The sequence below is a fragment of the Anser brachyrhynchus genome, assembly GCF_964034855.1.
Source record: "Anser brachyrhynchus genome assembly, chromosome: 11".
Classification (NCBI taxonomy): Eukaryota; Metazoa; Chordata; class Aves; order Anseriformes; family Anatidae; genus Anser; species Anser brachyrhynchus.
The window spans coordinates 4,492,338-4,515,357 of NC_137706.1; the positions used below are offsets into that span (position 1 = coordinate 4,492,338).

Sequence of the window (23,020 nt, forward strand, 5' to 3'; positions counted from 1 at the left end):
TGCATTTTATTACATTCCTCAAGGCAAATACATTGGAATCAAGTGTAATCTATTATAGGTTGTCAGGAGGAACACTGCACATACTATTGCAGGCCTGAACCTGCAGATCTCCATGCAGATGAGACAACCCATTACTGCAACATGCATTGCATTAATCACTTCTGAAAACCCATTCATGAGCATCTGGCAATAGCATCATTCAGGATTGCTGTGCAATAAATATGTCCCAGTTCATTTCATTGCAAGTCAATGAAGCCTGTTTTCCACAAGGGAGAAATTATCACCTGCCCCCAAAACAGCCATGCAGTAAAGAGGCCTTATTTTCTAAGGTGCGTGTACAGTACTTAGACCAGTGCCCCTGGTCGTTATTACTTAGTATTTCATTCACAATATGGACAGGACAGACAGGGATGTCATACGTTTAAAGATATGTGAGACAAAACAGAAAGGTCTATGGCATATTTCTTCGCTGCCAAATAAAATGTAGGGCGTTAACTAAAGTAATGGATAATGATAATTCTTGTTTATTTCTTACAGGGCTGGAAATAATTGGTGGTGGGTCCCTGTAGTTGCACCTATGCTGGGAGGAGTACTTGGAGCTATTACCTATATCATTTTTATTGAAATTCATCACTCAGACGCTCATCCAGGAGAAGAAAATGACGTATACGATAAATATGAATTGACAAACATGTAGTAAGAAATGAAGAATTTTCTTTCTCATTTTGTTGTATTGTTTTTTGTGCAAATGATTGTTTGGACCGTTTTATAAAACCCATATGCCTCAATTAGATATTCACATTTCAAAACAGAAAATTTGTGTAGAAAACAAGTTCAAAACTGACTTCTTTTCATGAGACATAGGGCCGATCACATTCAGATCAGATAATTAAATTATGAAGGGAGGAATAAATTGTTGTTTCTTTCATACAGTTTTCAGATCCAGTTATCTCCTAGATGAAATTGTAGTGAGATGATACACTGACCTGTTAATTCAACACAGATGATCTTAATCATGCTGCCTAATTAACTGAAAATAGATGAGATTGTTATGAAACTGCGTGCAAAGGTAGTTAATTGGTTCAGTGCTGAATTAATGAATTAAGAGCTCATCTCACTTCTTGTAGCCATTATTTAAGAATGCCTTGTCTGAAAATAAAAAAAAGCAATAAATAAAAAAAAGCAATGCCTGAATTGCCTAAACATCAATCGAAGTAGTTTTACTAAATCTTTATGCAGCCACTGGTTGAACAGTGAGGAGTCAGCTCATCAGCGATGAGGTTTAGTAATTCAAAATATGAACATGAAAGATTAAAAAAAAAACAAGTGTTACAAGTTCAACACCAAAAAGATAAAGCTGTACTTCTGCACAGGTTCTTCGTGGCAATAACATCCAGTTATTTTAAAACAATTTACTTGAACTTTTTGTTATCCAATATTAAAACCTAACCTAGAATATTAGTCTGAATCTCTCCTGCTGTGCTTTCTGGGTAAGTTCCATTCCTGTGGAGATGGGCCAGCAACAGAGGCTTGTGCTGTGCATAAGTTAGCACATAGCCTGTGTCTGTACAAGCTTCTAAGAGGCCCTCTGCTGCTGCTGATCTATGTGGGGGGATTTCATCTGCTTACTGGGAGTAATTTTTATTTTGGTAGCAGTAATTAAAATTAGAAACTGGTCTCAGGCCTACTCCTAGATCTGAATTTCTCATCAAACGTCAGTTCCACATTAGATTTCTGAAGCATGGGTTCTCTCTGGCTAAACAGAAGTGGTTGGGCATATGCTGCTTCCTAAATACTTAGCTGATGCTATTTCAGGACTGTGGTCAAGCTTCAACTTTGAAAAATGAAATTATTTCTGCTTAATCATTGTGAATTGAATGCATCCAATAAATTCAAAGTTCATTTCTAATATACATACAAACGTGTATACATACATGTGCGTGGTTGGTGGTGGTGATCATGAATAAATAGACATCCTATTCAATGATGCTCCTGAGCTATTTTCAAGGCAAAACTTCAAGGTAACTCTTCAATGCACTCATTTTAGGGTCCTATTCTCTTTGGATTCCTACAGTTCTGCTCCCTAGAATTCCACACTGTTTCCTGATCTCACTCCTGAAGGAAGGAACCCTTTGTGTTGTCAGTAACAGCCTGTGCACTTCAGTGAGGTATCCACAGAAGTGATTTGGAAGAATACTGTTGTCAGAATCAGCCGCAGCATTTGGGCAGGTCAGGCCTGCATCACTGTGTGTCTTTATCATGCTCCCTGGTGTGCCACACCGAATTCATGGCAGCAGAGGGATAGAATTAGCAGGTCAGGCAAAGCTTTGCTTGCTGCAGCTCTAAGTCAGATGATGCTGTATACTTGAGGGAGTATAATTTCCATTTTAATGATGTTTTTGAAGAAAACTTGCAGAACTGTAATGAATTTATGTTTCCCAGACACTGTATCAACCTTGTGCAAAATGCTGATTTGATTTACCCTTTCTCTGACATGGGTTAAAATTTATATAGCTATATAATGCAGCTGAATATGAAAGGGTAGGATTATTTGGAGAGCCACATCAACAAAAGGGGAAGGTCCACAGAATAAGTCCTCTATTTATCTGAGGATATCACACCGGAGAATCAAGACAATGCTGCAGTTATTCATAACTGTAGACTTTATATTGACAGCACAGACAAGCAGGTTCATCTCTCCTGTATACACTGCACTACGTAAAACCAATTGGTGTGTAAAAGTGATTCAGACCTGTTCTGTTGCAGACTGAAGCTCCTTTTACCCCCCATTGCAGAGGGCACTCTTGTGTGTTGGTGGTGTCTGACAGTAGCTGCCATAGGTGACTGCCAGCCACCTGTGTCTGAGCAGAGTTTATGAAGGTAGGAACAGCCAGAGGCTGCCCTGCATCTGAAAGGCCCTTGCTCTTCCACTAATGCCAGCACCTAACATGAAATATCTGTGCATGAAAATAAAAAGAGACAAATAGCCAATTAACCAGAAGAAACTGCCGACGTTGTTTTTTATCCAAAATGGTAGAGGCAGGTTTTATCACTTACTGTGCGAGAATTTTGCAGAGTCAGTAGGCTTCACATGCCTCACTGTATTGCTTCCTTTAATGCACCATGGAAAACAGTGAAAAACACGGTACAAGTCAGCAATGAGAAAGGGACAGTTTGTTTATACGACATACTGAGTGACCAGCCCACACTTGCTGTGTGGCTGTTGGCCGAGGTATATAAGTTATACGTTTTCTCAAAGTCCTTCTGATTAGAACAGGTTCTGCCTGTAAATCAACAGTAAATCTTGTTTCTCCTACTTAGGCCATTCCTGTGCTGCAAATTACTGTACAAATTACATCTACTTATCTAAAATGATCAACATGCAAGTCATAAGTGGTGACACACTAGTAAAACAGCACAGCAATATCAAAAATATGCTCTGATCAAGTTGTTGTCAATTATGTTTGCTTAAAGAACTCATTTTAAAACTTTATCATCACATATGTTCAAAAATTCTTCGAAAATGCATGGTACCAATACTGCAGTTTGTATTGACTTCACAAAGGCCAGAATTTTATTCAGAAGAAGGTGTTACAGATCTACCTCAGAGGTGGTGATTTTCATTTTTAGCAATACAGATGAATTCCTGCTTCAGGGACGAAACTCAGCTGAGTCTTAACTATGGAGCCATGACCAGTATCTCCATAATAAAATGGGAACAATTATCATCTCATACTCTAAGCTTTTGCAGACATCAAGATCGGTTTTGTGCAAAGAAAAAAATGATTGTTAATTTGCATAAGCTATGCAATTTTCTAATATCGACTGATATTCAGTGGTCGCACTCATACTGAATCAATGTAACAGTTGGCAACAAGAAACAGTTTTTTCAGCTGTAATATATGCTGGTTAATGAACTAATAGTAATCAAACTTGATCATACTAATGTTGAAAAAAATCATTTTCAGAGCATTGCTCAATTTTCAGTTTGCATTTGTTCTTTTTTGGGCAACGTGTTTGTTCTCTAGAGCTAAACTTAGTACTGAAGTAATGTGGAGAGTGATCCTGCAAAGAGTACTGGGTTAAAGGTTGGCTACTGCATGTTTTTTCACAGAAGCCAGTGGAATTATTCACAACGGGAGGCAATATAGGTGTTTGGAGAATCAAACTTGGAGTATTGTGGAAACTGTACTTTCTTGTAGTTTTGACTGTGGATTTGGATGAATGTGTTGTTGTTCAAAATAAATACAGTCATTCCCTAATAAATGCATTCCAGTGCTATTTTTATTTTTGTAACCAAATAAATAAATAAATAAATAAAAATCCTCCCCTCTGGCATCTAAGGACATATTAAGAAATAAATAGCTGCCTGTTACGACCCACAATGTTTTACAGCCTCATGCTGCAAGAACACGTTGACTAACAAGCTGCATTCCCAAAGCACAGACCCCCTGTGGCAGATTTTGTGGGTCATAGCAGTGCCAAAGCACAGAAATGCTCACGAGTGAGTAATGGCCACCGCTGGGCCAGGAGGCACCCATGCAACTCCTCGCTTCTGGACCTTCTCCTGCTTCTGCCTGGGGGTGCCTCCTGCCACGGCTTTCCCACCGGTCTGACGACAGCCAGAGCCTAGGGGGCTATTTTGCTTAAGTCCCACTTCGGAGACTGCTTTTAAGGCACACATATATCACACCAAAATTTCGCCGACAGTGCTTACAAAATGCCCCAAGTTAATTTATCTGTTTTCTACTCTGTTAAGATTAATGTTTGTTACAGAGATGTGCTTTGCTCCTTTCATTTAAAAATAAAGTAAAATAATAATAATAATAAAAATAAAGCTGTTCTATGGGGGTGAAAGGAGAGAGAACAATTAAGGAGCTTCAAATTTACTCAGGAAGCCACAAAAGAAAAAAAATGAAGTGGCAACAGGCATTTTATCCTCTGTCCATCCTGAGGGCTCTTACCTTCCCAACAGTCCTTCTGATTTTCTACATTCTCCTCTCTTTTTCTGGCCAACACTGCCTGGTCTGCTCTCTCTATATACAGTAATCTCCAGAGATTTAAATACAGCATGCTTTTCTCAGCTACTTACGAATCTTAGAAAGTTCTCATGAGAGCAAATTCAAGTTTCACCTCACGTGCTTGGTTTTTGGCAATTGCTTGCATTTTTCCCCCACACTGTTCCCACCAGGCAACCTTATGCTGGAAAATACAACAATTAAGTGCAACTTCCAGTAACAGCTGCTCTTTTTCTGTTTAGCACAATTGTTATTGCATAATAGATCACTTGTTTCAAACGCGCTATTTTTAAGAGCAGTTTGAAAGAGGAAGGCTTTAAAAGTTGAACAAGATCATCCAGGAAATAAATATTCTGTGCAAACCAGTTAAAAGTTTGGATTTTTTATCTTATTGTTTGCACCTGCATCTTGTTATAAAAATTTACACTTATTGCACTATGAGTGTATTTCTGCTTATTTGCACACTCTTACAGCATAGCATCAGAGGAGAGGTAGTAGATAAATAGCCATTGGTGTTTCTTTATGTATTTAAATCAAATAGTAAAGAAATCCATGTGGTATAAAGCTAGACGTTAAACATGTATGTTATTTTTTCTCTCTTTTCTGAACCCCAGCTTCCTTCAAAGGATGTTACTAAGAGAGGGAATATGAATATTACAGCACCTTAAATCATCACCTTAAACCTTCCAGCCAAATGACCCAGCTAGCTCCTTTCCCATGACAGGGGAGGACAGATTAGTGCTGTCCCTCTGACCTGCCTAGAGGCTGAGCACCCTGCTTTAAATTGTTGGAAATTGAGCTTTTTTTCACATTACAAACATTGCTCCAACCATCCAGAAATCAAGAGTGAGGATTCAATTAGACACTACACCAACCAATAGAGGGATAATAAAGGAGAAATAGAACTTCAAAAGCTGGTGAAATAAAGCAAGCCCTTTTGGGGAAAGATCATCCAAAAGGCTCATAATGCCTGGTTACTTCAGGAAATACTGAAGATTTTACTGGGGAACACCAAAGGAAAGAGACAACAACAGTATGAAGATCAGAAGATTGTCTCTTTGTTCACCTATCAGAAAACTTGTGTGTATCTTGAATAGAAATTCAGACATTCTCAGTATTATCAAAAGGACCAGTTTGGACTCATTAATACTATTATTTTCTCAGCATTTGGCACACAATAGTCTAACAGGTGAAGAATATTTTCCGTATCCTCAGAAATAACAGTACTCTCTTTCACTGCTTGACTCTTCTCATGAAACCTTGCCTGCTTTCCACATATTAACAGAGTTCTGAATGAAAAAGCAACAAAGCAAAGAATATATTAGGATTTGAGAAGTCAGCATTGAAATAGAAGGAACTGAACAGTATCAACCAAAACAGAACAGATGCAACAATTTCCATAGCATGACCGAGGCATCGAATAACAAACATAAAGCCAAAGAAGCAGCATGTGGTTGGCAGCAAACACTACTAAATTAGAGTTGGGTGTTTCATCAATACCTATTAAATGGACTTCAAAAATATGATATTTGAGAACAGGACTAAACTGTAATGATGTTGTATTCCATAGTAAAGCAGCAAAATGTATTTGAACATTTTCAGATTAGTGAAAAAACGACAACAAAAAACAACCCACAAACAAACAAAAAACAAATCTCAGTGGGAGAGAGGGAAATAGTAACTTCCCTGAATTAATTTCCAGCTCTGTGAACTCTGCTCCAACCCCTCAAAAGAGGCAGTAAGACTCTCTGCATCAGAACTGCACAGTACCAAACCCAAGATTGTTATATCTTCATTTCCAACAGGCAGGTGACAGCATTTTGAGTGCTGCTGTTTCAGATGTTCAAAATATTGGCAACTGATGCCTGTACACTGCAGAAAACTTCTTTTACATAACCGTTCTGACATCTAAGGAAGAAAGCCCGTTTGGCTACAGTGCAGCAAGTAGTTCATCTTATGTATGTGTAAATCCCCAGTGGTCTTATGTTTTTCAGGCTATAGAAACAACACAGGTTTTTGAAGATACTGGCACTGAAGAACAGCTATCAAATACAAGTAAACGAGGAGACGTGAATCCAGGTGCCAGACTGCCACGTAATCCCAGGGGATAAAGCAAGTGCAAGGGCTGCTCCTGCAAGTCGTCAAGAACGACAGACACCAACCTTGGCTCAGAAGCACAGTCTTCACACCTCCAGGCTGCTCACAGAAGAATACTTCAAAGACATGGGCCATTTACAAATGCATATGCAAACACCACTAGCACTTCTAAAGCTTCCAATCCAAGAAAAGAGAAATGAAAATATTATGGCTGAACAAAATAAGGATGTGAACACAGACATTTCAATCTGCTCTGTCACAAGACAATGCTAAAAGCCATGGGACACTGGAAGCCAGTATAATCCGCATTTGCTATTGCAGGTGCTTCTTTGAAATTATAGCAACACAAGAAACTGAACAGTACAGCTTTAAAACAAAGGACAAAAGTCTACCTAAAATAGTTATCCTGCCTGCAAGTAGAGCTGTATCCTCTTCTTCTTCCTCCAAGTCTTTTATCTGGTTTTCTAGTACAACTGGCAGCAGGCCTCTTGTTCTGTCTCCATGGCTCCTGTCTCGAGTGTGTGCCACCAGTCTTTTGTACCACTTGAGCACCAGCCCTTACCCACAATGTTCTACTTCCATGAAGAAGAATGAAAAAAAAAATGGGGAGGAGGGATTTCAGGCATATTTCAAAATGCAAACAGTTCCATGCAATTTCCAAATGTACATTGCTAGTTAAATGGGCTTTCAGCAACTCATATGGCAATGACACTCTTTTTCCTTCCTTTTGATCAGCCATGTTGCGTGCAGCAACCTGACAGGACAGTAATTATCTCCCTAAGGAACATCTAAACTACATAGGTCTGGACATCCCCCCAAGGTAGTCCCTAGAACAAGAGACCTACTCAGGCGTTGGTGGATTGTTATTTGGTATAGAGGATTGACCCTGAGAAACTGGAGTTAGCTACACTCTGCAGTCTCTGCCACAGGATAGGATGCATAAATTGGTAAGAACCAGCTTGTGTTCCAGATGCTGCATTGAGGTTGTTTAAGGTTAGCACAGTTCTTATTTGTACATCTTATTTCAGGTATTTTCACTAGAAAATGGAAAGCTAGAGACAAACATATATCCCAGATAAACAATAAAAAGTAATTTTTAGGGCACAGCCATTGTGAAAAAATATATCTTCAGATATAGAAACTTTACTCCATCCCCAAGTAGGAAATGGGTACAGTTTATAGAAAAGTTGTAAGAGAAGTCCTATGATCTAAGCCTTTTTGAAAGTGTTTTAACATTATCATGACCAAAATAACCATGCTCAAAAATACTTAAGTATTTTTTGCTTTAAAGTTTGCTTTGCTTTAAAAACTTATTTTTTCCTTAATGGCTTTGTAACATCTCAGCCTCTGGTTATAGATTTTTGTTTCTGTCATCACTTTTCTTGGTGCTCCTAGATGTGTTGAGCTCTGTTCCAAATCTTCAGATTTTTATTCTTTTTTTAATTTCTATTTATTGTTTGTAATAAATACAAATACAGTCCTTTTTTTGTTTGTGTGTGTTTTGTATTTTTTTTGTCTGATAATAAAGCAGCTTTGGTATATACATGGAAGCTCCTGATTCCATGCACATGGTGTCTAACCACAGAAGAGCAACCCATTATGCACTGGGCTTCTGAAAAACTGCAGGTGCTCAGTTAAGGAAGACCCTGAAGGCTTGATCCCACAAGCCTTATTACTGCTTCAGTGGTTTGGGCAAGATTTTCCCTGCCAAAACAGCCCTTTATTCTGTAGGACAGCTTTAACAGAAGCAAAAAAGCCTAACATAAAGGCCATAATGGTACCTCAGCGTCACCGTTGGGAAAGGAAGAGAATGGCCAGCCTACCTAAGAGGGTTGCAGTGTCCAGTTGTTCTGCAATAAGGATCAGATAAAAGCTGAGGCAGAAAAAAAATAATCTGTTATAACGAATATAACGTTGCTGATGACAGCACTGATGCATAAGGAGGTACTTCAGGCACATGATTCCTCTGCTGAGCACCTTTGACCAAGGGGTGTTACAAATGCAGGGACAAGGTGAATATAAGTTGCCGAGGCTGCTGCCATAAGCATTTACCTGGCAAAGAGCAGTTCCTGGCAGAAGGCAGCACCTTGAAGAGCCCATTCTTTTTCAGAACATCAGCACTGTAACAGCACCTGGAATACTTTGCCAGTTGTGTATCAAAAGCCACGGCTCTTCTAAACTTTAATAATCAGTCCCATACTCACTGGTGGATTAAACAAAAAAAAAAAATCTTTTTAAAACAAGTTTTATTTTTATAGGACGCTCTTTCTCACCATTATTTAGTATATAATTTTCTGAAGACTGTGACACAGTGATCTAAGTGCTGCAGAAATATATTATCTTGATGTAAAATATACACAGTAAGTGTGTATATCAAGATCACAATAATTTTTTAAAAATATTATTTAGCTGCCTGAGTCTTGAAATACATGGACCATATCTGACTTTATTAAGCTGTTTGCTTATTTGATTGTCTCAATTTGATCATTTTTCAAATGTTAACAGCTTGTTAAGAATTAATTTGTAAGAGCAAGATCAATTGATTTCACTGTTTTTACAGAGGTGGCTTCTGTAGTCAGCAGCAGTGTTAGTCTGAAACAAAGCAAGCAAATGTGAGGCAGATAGGAGATGCCAGACTTAGATCACTTAGATCCTCTCTGCCCAGATGGAAGACAATTATTAGACCTTAAGGTCTGGGCACAGACTTTTTTTGTTAGGTGTTTGTATGACGCCAAGCACAACGATGAGGCCCTATAGTACTGGAGATGATAATATGAAGTGCACCTTCTCCATGCTGTCCTGCAACAGGCCTCAACCCTGAACTCAGCAGCTTTTATTGTAGGGGAAGATAGTTTCCCCTACACCTTTTTTGCAATCCTTGACCTCTCTGCTGAGACTGCTAATAATCCAATGAATGCTGAGATTGGTGGCTGCTTTTTATGACTAGATAAGTTTCTAGTAAACTGAGATCACCATACTCTATGCACAGAGTTTCAGAGGCAGATTCTGGTCCTTTTTTTGCACAGAGAGAAATTCAGCACAAACCTACTAAAAGCAGAAACGAATTCTTTATATTTAGCAATGAAAACACAAAACTTATTTGTATCCAAAGGGAGAAGTCCCTTGCAATAACTGCATCAATAACTGCAGTATTTGACAGCTGTGGAATATGTGAAACAATGTTTTGAGCAGGACTTCTATGTTCATATTCCATCACCAAGCTCCAAGTGCCCTAAATTATATTGTTTGCATGAGGCAGAATGACATTATGCTACTCTCAGACAGTATGACTAGTATCTCTGGGGAGCATCATAGAAAGGTCATGTGTATCTCACAAGACTATTCCAAATCCCTAGATTTTTAATAAACACATTAATCCATCCTAAGTAGCTCACATTCCATCTACAGTTCTATTTTTAGGTTATTTGTTGTACTTATTAAAAAAAAAAAAGTGTCACCAGTTCTGGAGGATCTTTTAAGATAGGAAATAACAGCTACCTTTTTATGTGAAAGGCTGCAGGGGGAGTGGGGTGCTTTCATTACAGCACAAGCTGCCAGCTGCTGGAGCTACAAAGGAACTGCTTATTATTGAAATAACAGGTTGGAGTATCTCATGTCAGCAAGGATCTGATGTAGCAGCTTACTCCTTAGTCAACGTCTAAGACTTTCCTAAGGGATAACTATTTTTCCCCCTGTTGCAGTGTTAGAAGCTAAAATATTAAAGACAGGGATTTGCTCCAACAAAACAAAACAAAACATAGAGTAGCCCCTTAAAAAGACTTCAGTGTCCTGAATACTACAAAAACAAGCTCTCCGCAACAGGGTGGAGAAAGGTGCAGGCCATAGCTATGCCAGTGAGGGTTAGGCAATTTGTAATAATTGCAGACAAATTGCAAAGACATTCTGATTTTAGCATTCAAGTTCTGGAAGCCTACACACAACTCTTTTCCTCAAGATATTTATTGGAAAAAAAAATTTGATTATGAACCCTGGGTGATGTTTGTATGTGTGCCCATATTCAGAAATAGATAAAAATAGTAAGGAAGCTTTGCAGGTATAAAATAAGCTGTTGGCATGAATGAAGTATATGGACGCATGACTGCTAAAATGATATTTATGCTAAAATTTTGGCATCAACTAGATGTGTGTTAAAACTGGGTCTTCATCTAAAATAACATTTTCTGATTTATTAGAAAGTTGCAGGATGAAAACAGTATTTTCCTGTTCAATTTTCAAAAACAGAATACTTTAAGTGTAACAACTTTGACTTTTCCTCTTTTCAGCCTTTTTTTTTTTTTGGGGGGGGGGGGAGGAGGGGGAGGGAGAACCACACATTTTTTTAACCTTTTCCTTCATTTAATATTTTTTCCATTTATCATCTCTGTATCTTCTCAATATTGAAGAAGTTTTGCAACAGTAGAAGAAAATGTGACCAGTATATCATTGAGGACAAAAAGTTTCAAAAAGCAAATTCAGGAGACAAAGAATTGAATATCTTGACCAAGCAAAAGACAATAACTTGGAGAGATCAAATAAAATAAAAGTTATGTGAGACCTAGACAATATGAAGAGAGAACTTGGGCTGTACATGGGCTGTACATTCTCTACCCTGGTAGAGAACACTGTTAGGAGCACTATGAAAATGGAAACTTATCAAAAGAGTTGATTACCCTACAAGCAAAAATAGGCTAATTGGATAGACTAATAGTGAAAGATCCATAAAATGTATAGTTTTAGTACATTGCCTAGTGATGCTACAAAATAACATTTGATCTTATGGGACCACAAATTTCTTGTCATTGTAATTTCTTTTATCAACTAATGAATTTTAATCAAAGCAATGTTTGCATGGTAGCATTTACCAATATCAAATTATGTATACATAAGCACATCATTATAAGAAACAGGATAGCAAGTTCATTGCTTAATTACTTAATATAAAATTATGTTCAGACCAAAGATATAACGAGAAATTAATGAGTTCCCAGGATAGCTGAAAATAATATTAAAATACAATCTGCATATTTGTGTTCCAGAAGTTCTTTTTGTTTTGCATAATGTTCAGAGAAAGGCTTAAAACTCAAATCAAATCACGCTCACACAAATCCATCTCAGCTTTAATAACAGTGAGTGAAAGCAAACTGATTCATGGTTTGAAGTACACATAAGAGTATGAAAACATACTCCAAAATTCCCTGAACTCTGTAAATGTATAAAAATAAACTTATTCACTGTTTGAAGTTCCCAGAAGAAAATGAAAACATACTTCAAAATGCTCTAAATCTTGAGTCACACCAAATGGACTGAGCACATTTCCAAATCCAAAACATAAATTGGAATTTTAATTCCTGAAAAATCTCCCCATTCATTTGGAACCTGTCAGGTGGTTGTGGTTTTGAACTGCTGTCCTGATTAATTGATGAGGTCCAGACTTGCTAGAGGAAGTAAAGCAGTGCATTAATTTAGGCCTTGATTCCCCCTGAAAGTGAGCCCTCTGATTTTAGTGAGTTTGGGATCAGGTTTTCTCTGTGGGCACAGCTAAACATATGTATCTCCTTTCTCCATCTCAATACTTATCAGGATAACTGCATTTTCTGAGGGATTCACATGTTTCATGGATGAGTAAGCAATTGTTTCACACTAGATTGTTTTGATTTGGCCATACATGTTGTCATCAATACTTATGTCATACATAGTCAATATTTAATGTTTTTATTTCACAATAATAACCAACACTGTCAGCAGTAAATAGGCCATTAGAGTAATGTGCTTCAGTCAAACTATTTGGAATTGTCCACTATTTAAAGGAGTTGCCTGCACTTCTATTAACAATCCGTATTTAGAAAATTATAAACAAAGGTAGACATTCTTTACCAGCTAACCCTTAGCAGATAGCTATTCTGAAAATAATTTATACCTTTAAAATAAACATTAATCCATAAAGATTTGGTGACTTAGTGTATTTATTCTCAGTGAAACACGTTGCAAATAATCTTGACACAGGTTTCTTATTCCCTCATATATATGTAAACCATACTTGATCTCCTCCAAGACACTTTCAAATACCATATTCATCTTCCCCCATCTGGAAGAATACCCAATACTCTCAAGATTGTAATTTCATTATAATGTTCAGCTCCTTATGAGCACAAAACCAAAAGATGCACATATATTATAAAATCTTGGCAATTCAGTTTTGAGATACAAGTGATAAAAATTCCTATTTCTTTTCACAGTTTGAATTTCATTAAAAAATAAAAATAAAAAATTGGCCTGTAGTCTACTCTCAAATTCCTCTGAAATCTAGGCCACCAAAAGCCTACTGCCTTTAAAATGAAAAATTCATCAAAAACTGGGATCAAGTCTTTAAATAACAACGAAGTAGTCCAGGTGCTGATTATTTTTCAAAAGGCATACCTTTTATCTGAGAGCATATCTGAGAAGACACCACAGATGTATCTCTTCAGTCTTGGGGCTGCCCATACTGTGGTAGGCAAGTCACAACAAGGACTCATGCCTCATAAAGTGAAAGTCCACAGGAATAGTGGAGAAAGATGGTGATCACTCAAATTGTGATTACTTATGATGAAATGGAACTCAAAAGCTGCCCAGTATTTTGGAAAAGCTCTTAGAGCATACAAATACAGCGAAACACAAGGCATTGCAGATGCCCTCATCAGATTTGGCAATTGTTTTATGAATACAGGAGACCTCCTCTCAGCTCTTTTAGAGCTGATCAGCCATGTGTACCAAAAGGCAAAGAAAGTAAGATGAGCTGTTGACCAAAAGGGTGTGAAACAAGTGTATGATTTGGAGAAAGGAAAAAAAAATCAAACAAACACAAAAAACCTCTAAAGTAGCAATGTTAGAGACTTTGAGTAGTTGATGGCTCCTGTGTCCTAGAACAGTTGATCAGGATTTGTTATCTTAGGAAGCTGCAGTTCTCCAAAGACCACACTTTCATGTATCTAATACAAGATAGCTGTGGGGGAGTCCTAGAAGGCATACAGACACATTAATGAGGCTTCAGTGTGGGCTCATTAACTTCACCTGATCCTGAAGTTAATTGGCCAAGGTGGAACACCATGCTGACACTACTGTTTTGCCCCACTTTGGGGGCTGGGCTACCCTGAGGTAACTTTTGTGTTCAAGAAGTAAGAACATGCTGTTACTTGTTGCTACTATTTCTAATTCTTGATAAAGCAACTGAAGGCTTAACCCTAATTACTGTCCTCTTGCATGTCGCACTTCTCAGCTGTGCACCCATTTCACAACCAGGACCACAGAGCAAATGCCCTCTCGGCAAGCTTAGCTCATTTCCATGGAAGTTTCCTTCCCTGAAAACTAACATCTGCAGACTGCCATGGCAGTGCCTGCAATCAAAGAACAACCCACCTTCCTTGCTGCTATCACATGGCCTATTTAAGAGGAATGTTATGATACAAACACTAACTTAGGACCTCAGTCTTGGTTGTCTCAGGGTATCCTGTGATTCTCAAGCAATTCTGCTAGTGGAATGGGACATTACACGTGGGGCAGCTCAGTCCCCCAAATCCACTTGTAGTGGCTTGTTCTGTCCAAATTTCACTTGATCAAAACATGATGCTACCTACCAGTCTCATTGCACAGAAAGTTGGTTATCACTTTGGTTAAAGTGCACATCCATTAGAGCTTTTGTTGCCTGACCAAGCAGGCAAATAATATGTGAACTGTTAAACTTCAAATTGATGTAAGTAGCTGGCAAAAGTATGTCAATGTAGAATAAGCTATTTCACCCAAAGCATTTCATCAGAGGCAGAGAAAACACAGGCAAGTGATAGTTTCTAAATCCTCTGTATCCCTAGCCATGGTTACTTCCTGATGCTGCTATGCCGCTTTCTGGGCAAAGATGCTGGGCTGCATTATGCTGAATGTGAGTTCCAAGCAGAGAAATGCTTTGTCAAAGCTTTGCAAATCTGCAGTGGGGAAAACCATACACACTGTGCAAAAGAGAGCTGTCCTATTACAAAACCTGGGAGCAGTCTACAAAGCCTCGTGTCAGTATTAAACATCACTGAAACATTGCAGAGAGGCAGCAGGTCTGCATGGTGGATTGTCATTCCTTCAAAGAATCCCATTCCACAGGCCAGAGACAAGTAAATCAGCACAGTATCTGCAGCATTCGATGTGGATTCTGGCCTCTGAATCTACTGAAAAATCTGGCCAAAGCTTCAAGTCAACAAGGTATAGCTTTAACTTTACATCAACCTGATTTAAAATGTTTACTTACAATTATTTGCTGAATAGGATTTGTCCTCAGGTTCAGCATAAAAGATTGAGCCCTTACCTACCATCTGAAGATTTCACAGGCTGGAAATCTGGAGAATGTCTTAGAAGAATTATAAAGATTAACAGTTCAGTATCAGGTTTGAAATATCTTGACCTCAGACACACAGAAACAGGCGTGAACACGGTCCCAGCAGAGTTTCTATGTTTCTAATTAACTTGATTTTGGAGCAATGGATGCTGTCCAAAGATTTACATAAATAACAAATACAGTGAAAAGTACAAATTTCCCAGGGTGTTTTAATTTAACGTTAACCAGATGCACTTGCAATAAAGGCTGAATTAAAAGTCTGTTGCCTTAAAGCAGGGAAACCATTTACAATGAGGAACTTCCTATCTAGAAGGAATACGCCCCAAGAGATTCATATGGCGGCTTGTAACTATTCAACACGGCCAATATTTTAAGTGCCCTTAGCCAGGTCAAGCCCTATGGTACCTTCATCAGTCATTGGTATGAAAATCTGGTTATTAGGTTCCCCAAGGAATATGTATATATTAAATGTTCACATTAGCATATCCTGCAGGACCTGCTCAGGCACAGTCTACTGATGCAAACAGAATTATTTCTGAATAAGGTTTCTTTCTCTCTAGGTAGCCACCGAGTATTCACATCATGCTTTTCCCTCACAAACCTCACAGTGCTTGGTGGGAAATGGGAAAGCACCCACAGAAGTAAGCTGAGTTGGTAACAGTTATACTGGGAGGGTCACCAGCAAGAGCAGGGCCTGGCAGAGAAGCTGTCAGGGCCCCGAGCTGTGGGATCACGCTGCCACACAAGGACGGAGGGAAGCCTATTTCAGTCAACGGGACTTCAGAGGGCAGAAGAGGAGCTGAATTTTTGTACTGATGGGTACAAATAGGCAGGTTTAGTCAGGGGTTGCTTTGAAGGTTCATCTTTCCCTTCACATCTCTGTATGTGATTACCATTTTGGCACCTCTTAAATTATTTCAAATCAGACTAGGCCTGTATTTTGCATGGAATATCAGGATGTATCCGGATACACTGAAGAAGTGGCAGTGTATTTTTAATGAATTCATGTAATTAAGAACCAGTGAACCAGTTACTTGTCATGCAAAACAATCTCACTGAGCCTGCTTAAAACCTATGTTCTTTTTTCCTGCTTCCCTGTTCTCCATTTATTAAGAACATCTGCATGACTGCAGTTTTGTGGTTTTTTTTTCCTTTTTTTTTTTTTTTTCCTTGAGGTTCATTAGTTCCAATTGCTTCTCCTTCATCTGAAATCACAAGCTGCTGGCTGTGAAATCTCAACTCCTCATGATGAAAGAGAGAACTTTTGCAATACAACAATTAAAAGGAAGAATGTCTTATGCTGGAATGAAGAAGCAAATTTTCAAACAAAGTAAAATATTGCACTTAAAGGTATAAATGTTACATTTTATGGAGATTAAAAAAAAATAAAATGGATCTTTAACCAATGCAGGTATTTTCTGACACTTCCAAGGACTTTTTCTGCAGCTTACTGGGAAGTCCTTCCTCTGAAAATTTTCAAGAACTCCCAGTTTCTCTTTCTCCAAGTGCTTTCTAGGAATTCCACTTCTGTGGTTTAGCAATATTCCTGAAACTTTCTAGGAACACTTGCTACATTCTAGCAATTCTAGCAAAAAAAAATCCATGCTTCCCAGGAATTTTCCCAATACTTTCTAGGAATTCATCTTCTTCTTTCTAGCAATTAGTTCGTTGCTTTATAGCAATCTCCCTACAACTTTCTAGGGCTTCCCCATCTACACTCTAGAAATATTCCTGATACTTTTTATGTTCTTCCTACCTGTTCGTGGAACTCTCACAGGGCATTCTAGGAATTCACAGAGGTTGTCTGGGGATGTTCCTTATGCTTTCTAGTACTTTTCCCCTCGCTTTCCAGGATTATTTTTTTTTTTTAGTTTTCTATAAATTCCCCTGTTCCTTTATAGGAATCTTTCCATTCTTTCCTGAAGTCACTGTCAGGTAGCAGGGCTGTTTGCTGAGGGAAGCTGTGAGCAACCACAGCCCAGACAGGACTGTGACCCATGGCACCTGGTTAGGGCAAACAGAGAAGGGCTGGGAGAGCGGCTGGTTGTGTCAACACCACAGCAAACATCAGACGAAGCCAAGGTAGAAAGTCGTGTCCAAAGTCAATGCAGGAAACCCAAATAAGAATTTAGGAACACCAGGGAACTGTGTTTGAAACAGATACATCTACCCAGTGTAACTCTGTCAGGGACATTTCTAGGATTAGGAAGCACCCTCATTGAATAATATCCGCATTCACTGTTTTGTAAAACAAACAACTAATTAGAAAATCTGTATCCCTAAACAAATGGTGAATCTTTATAGATTTCTAACATGAGAAATTGTGAAATGTTTGTTTCACAATTTTCCATTTATAATCCATTAAAGGATTTATTTAATGGTGGCATTTAGGTAAAACAGAATCACAGAATCACAGAATCATCTAGGTTGGAAGAGACCTCCAAGATCACCTAGTCCAACCTCTGACCTAACACTAACACGTCCTCCACTAAACCATATCACTAAGCTCTACATCTAAACATCTTTTAAAGACCTCCAGGGATGGTGACTCAACCACTTCCCTGGGCAGCCCATTCCAATGCCTAACAACCCTTTCCATAAAGAAGTTCTTTCTAATATCCAACCTAAACCTCCCCTGGCGCAACTTTAGCCCATTCCCCCTCGTCCTGTCACCAGGCACGTAGGAGAACAGACCAACCCCCACCTCGCTACAGCCTCCTTTCAGGTAACTGTAGAGAGCGATAAGGTCACCCCTGAGCCTCCTCTTCTCCAGGCTGAACAAGCCCAGCTCCCTCAGCCGCTCCTCGTAAGACTTGTTCTCCAGACCCCTCACCAGCTTCGTTGCCCTTCTCTGGACTCTCTCGAGCACCTCCATGTCCTTCTTGTAGCCAGGGGCCCAAAACTGAACACAGTACTCGAGGTGCGGCCTCACCAGAGCCGAGTACAGGGGGACAATCACCTCCCTAGCCCTGCTGGCCACACTGCTTCTTATACAAGCCAGGATGCTGTTGGCCTTCTTGGCCACCTGAGCACACTGCTGGCTCATATTCAGCCGACTATCAACCAGTACTCCCAGGTCCTTCTCCGCCAGGCAGCTTTCTAACCACTCATCTCCCAGCCTGTAGCTCTGCTTGGGGTTGTTGCGCCCCAGGTGCAGGACCCGGCACTTGGCCTTGTTGAACTTCATACAGTTGGCCTCAGCCCATCGGTCCAGCCTATCCAGATCCTCCTGCAGAGCCTTCCTGCCCTCGAGCAGATCGACACACGCACCTAACTTGGTGTCATCTGCAAACTTCCTGAGGGTGCACTCGATCCCCTCATCCAGATCATCGATAAAGATATTAAAGAGGACTGGCCCCAGCACTGAGCCCTGGGGGACTCCACTAGTGACCAGCCTCCAACTGGATTTGGCTCCATTCACCACAACTCTCTGGGCCCGGCCATCCAGCCAGTTTTAACCCAACAAAGCATACGCCAGTCCAAGCCACGAGCAGCCAGTTTCTCGAGGAGAATGCTGTGGGAAATGGTGTCAAAAGCCTTACTGAAGTCAAGGTAGACCACATCCACAGCCTTCCCCTCATCCACCAAGTGCGTCACTTTGTCATAGAAGGAGATCAGGTTCGTCAAGCAGGACCTGCCTTTCATAAACCCATGCTGACTGGGCCTGATCGCCTGGTTGCCCTGTAAGTGCTGCGTGATGACACTCAAGATAATCTGCTCCATGAGCTTCCCTGGCACTGAGGTCAAACTAACAGGCCTATAGTTCCCCGGGTCTACCCTCCAGCCCTTCTTGTAGATGGGCATCACGTTTGCTAGCCGCCAGTCGACTGGGACCTCCCCTGATAGCCAGGACTGCTGATAAATGATGGAAAGCGGCTTGGACAGTTCTTCTGCCAGTTCTTTCAGCACCCTCCTTCTTCCCTCTGGAAACATGTGAGAGTTTATTCTCATACAGAATGATTTAATCGTACATGTAATGTAAAGGTATGGTTTCTCTGATTGTTCTTCCTTCTCTTTACTACGTTGCCTACATATCGTACTGGTCCTATTCAACCCATGCACTACAACTTGTTTTCATCATTCCAGTTTAGTCCACGTGGTAGAAAATAATTGTTAGAATTCCCATCTACAGGATTCTTTTACTTGCTGAGGTTTACAGTTTGTTTGTACAAATATTTGATAGAGTTTTCATTACTGCTGAAACGTTATTCAGTTCCTTTGCTAATTATAAACAGCTGGCCAGCCAACAGCTTTCAAAATGTGTTTGGTGATTGATTTCAATGAATGCGCTTGGATTCACACACAGTCCAAGTTAATGTTCAGTGTGGGAGTGAAGATTAAATTTTAAGTCCTGTCCCAGTATTTTGGGTGTATCCTCATTGCATAATGAAATATGAGACACGTATTATATACAAGCACATTATTCCTAAGAACTTTCATTAATGAGTATTTCACATTTAAAAGGCGGGAACCAGTATATATTTAGCATGCACACAGACAAGAGAACAAACCTTCCTACACATTGTTTGCCAGCTGCTACACAAGCTGTTGAAATACTCACACATATTTTCATTCCTCTTTGTCAGATGCTAAAGGTGGGATATTCCCCACTACAAAATCACTACAAAAGTAAGGTAGAGACAGAGTTCTCTCACAGAGAACAGAATTATTCACCGCTCTCTGAAATGAAATATACTGCAATCGCTCTTGCAACTCAAATGGTAAAGTGGAAACACGGACTCCATGAACTTACTGCTCCCCTCAGCCAGGTTAGTTGAGACATGCACTAAATCCATCTTAAAAGAATGTTTTCAGCTTGTTGAGAGCTCAGATCCCTTGAACAACCTAAGCTACATCTGAGCTCCCCCAAACACTGTTAAGATGTGAAACTGAATATTCTAATGAAGATTTTTTTTTCTGAAGTTTTGCACTGATTCTGATGGAACTGTAAGTTTCTTTCAACCTCCAATATAAAATGAATGTGGAGTTTCTCTTCAGGGTACGACATACATAGGAAAACATAAAAATGTAAATGTAGTGCACAGAAAGTACTGCTACTTTAAAAATACCTGTTTTGATCATTTTAATGCTATATTCTTGGAGCCAGTTTTTCACACAGGGAGCAATAGAAAGGTGTTTAAAGATGTTTATATAAAAATGGATCATGAGGCATTCTCACTAATTTTTGCTTCAGATGCTCAAAGAAAGAAAAAAAAAAAAGAGAGAGAAAATCCCTCCAATTCAGTACATCCTTATGGCCCTCCAGAAAACGATGGCATTGAAAACTTGTACTATTACCAGGCTTTTTCTGTATTTGCAAAGACAATTAAGAAAATTGCCTTTAGTAAATACAATTTCAAGTTTCTAATAAAACCTCAGTTCCAGCTCTTTATAGATCAGTTGTACTAGTGGACAGAAACCCAGATATACTGAAATCAGTCAAGGTGCCAAATAAGTTATGAAAAATGTCTGCAGGAAGTTGAGATGTTTTCATAGTGATCATTTCCTATTTTGCTGAGATTATGGCTCTCCAACTAAATCACTGACCTACCAAAAATAGTGAAAGTCCACAAGAGCATATAGACCTGATTTTGTTTTCATTTGCAATGTGGTAAACCAGGGGTAAGCTCAATGAAGGCATTAAGGTTGCACTACTATAAAACTAATGTAAGTGAATGGAAAATCAAGGCAAGATTTCTACTGAATTTGGTATTTTTCTCTTCTGATTGTTTACTGAGAAAGCTTTAAGTATGCGCTATGTATGTGTGGAGTATCTGTGATACTTAGTTTTTTAATTCTCTGATTTCACCTCCACAGAATCAATCTACATTCTTACAACAGAATAAACTTCCACAAACACATGTGGGTATTTTCTGATGCAGAATTCAGAAAAAAAGAGAAGCAGACAAAACAATATTTTTGGTGTATGCCCATGCTTGCCAGGGTTCGGAAAGAAACATTTCCTTGCCAAGTTCTCCTCTGTTCCCAATTCAGAAGCAAACATCATAAAATAATTTAACATAACTGCCAAACAGATTCTCTTTTCAAATATAATTCATTCTTTGTGTTATAGCCCAAATCATTGCATTCAACATGTATCTTCTCATCCTCCCTCCATGTTTGATTACACAATGAGCTCCTGATTTAAAGACCATTGAAATCAAGAAGAATCAAAACACTCAATCCCATTACAAAAAAAAAAAAAAATTCCATTTAAATTACACAAATGGAGTAAGAAAATCTGATTCAGTATGGCCTCTTGTGGATTATGAGTGCAGCCCAGCCAGTGGCAGATCTCTGAAGGACTGGGTGCTACTTATTTTTGCCTATGTGACTTGGAGCAGGCCATCTCCTATTGCAAACAAGTGCTGGCTGTATTTGGAGAGTCAAAGGTACCTTTTGTTTGCTCTCCCTGTTTGTTCTGTAATTCACATAGAGGCCGGAAGATGGAGGGGTTTCTGTAGGCACTGGGAAATGTCATAAGCTACAGTTGTCTAAGGGCTTGCTCCCTCCACAGCACTCCATTCACTTAAATAAAATTGCACACACCTAACAGCAAGGGAGCTGAGCCTTCAGCTGCACCTTTCTAAATAAAACCCTTCCTCCCACACAGCATCAATCAGATGAATGGTGATACAAAGAACTTACCACGAGAAGTTAAATAAATGACTGTACCCTCTGAATTGCCTTTTTTCTTTTAAAGAATTACTTGAAATTCTGTTTACTGAAATGCATTCTGCTGTCCCTAAATTTTTAGACATTTGTGCAACCATTTTACCCTGATAAATGGATTTCTTAACAGCAAGCTAGGGAAATCTCACAGTCTATTTTTAATTAGCTAAATGTATTTTATATAGAACCTAGATTACCTTGAGCATCAGGTACTGCTTTAAAAAATAAAACAAAGCCCTATTGCCAGAATGGTTAAGAGCATCATAGTACTTATTTTGTCAGATTTTGCAAGGCAGAGTTACAGCTGCAAAACTCACAGAGCTGACCTTCCCAGGTAATCTTAAGGAGAGGAGACACTGCTCACCAGAATGGGAAATACATGCTTTGTATTTCAGAGAAAGGGTTTACCATGTATGCTGAAAAGATGAGATAAGAAAGTGTTCAGAGAGTTCTTTATAAAAAGGTCTTGAGAAAGGAACGTTGCTGGCAGCATGGCTTTGGCCTGTCCCACTTTACAGAGCAGGCTCCGATCTGCACTTTGGAGAACAAAAGTACAAGCAAAAAAATTACTAGTCATTTCAAACTCTGCTGGCTATAAAACCCTGAAAAGTCAAACAAGATGGACATACTTTTTTTCATTTAGGACTAAAATTAACCTATCCACAATAGCAATTACACCCCTGTGATCATTAATGAGGTGTTTTATGTTTGGATTTGCCTCACAAGAAATGCTCAGCCATTTACAATTTCTCTTGTTTCCTCATTTTTCAAACAGGAAACATATGACCTCTCTTAAGAAAGGATGTTAGGGAAGTAAGCAATAGTGGGAAGGGTGAAGCCCATCAGTTTGTTCCCACAGAGGTGGCTTTTCACATGT

General features: G+C 39.1%; 1 protein-coding gene and 1 long non-coding RNA gene across 5 annotated transcripts in view; one reads left to right on the forward strand and one right to left on the reverse strand.

Annotated features, from left to right (window-relative positions):
• The window catches only part of AQP9 (aquaporin 9), a 29,599-nt gene extending 25,333 nt beyond the window's left edge, over nucleotides 1-4,266 (forward strand). For both annotated transcript variants that reach the window (XM_080608166.1, XM_080608165.1), the window contains exon 6: nucleotides 538-4,266. In XM_080608166.1, the coding sequence (XP_080464292.1) occupies nucleotides 538-697 (160 nt within the window). In that variant the 3' untranslated portion in view covers nucleotides 698-4,266. The remainder of the gene's footprint in view (nucleotides 1-537) is intronic.
• LOC308201182 overlaps nucleotides 1-23,020 on the reverse strand; it is a 133,856-nt gene that overhangs the window by 28,199 nt on the left and 82,637 nt on the right. The gene's annotated exons all lie outside the window — the stretch shown is intronic.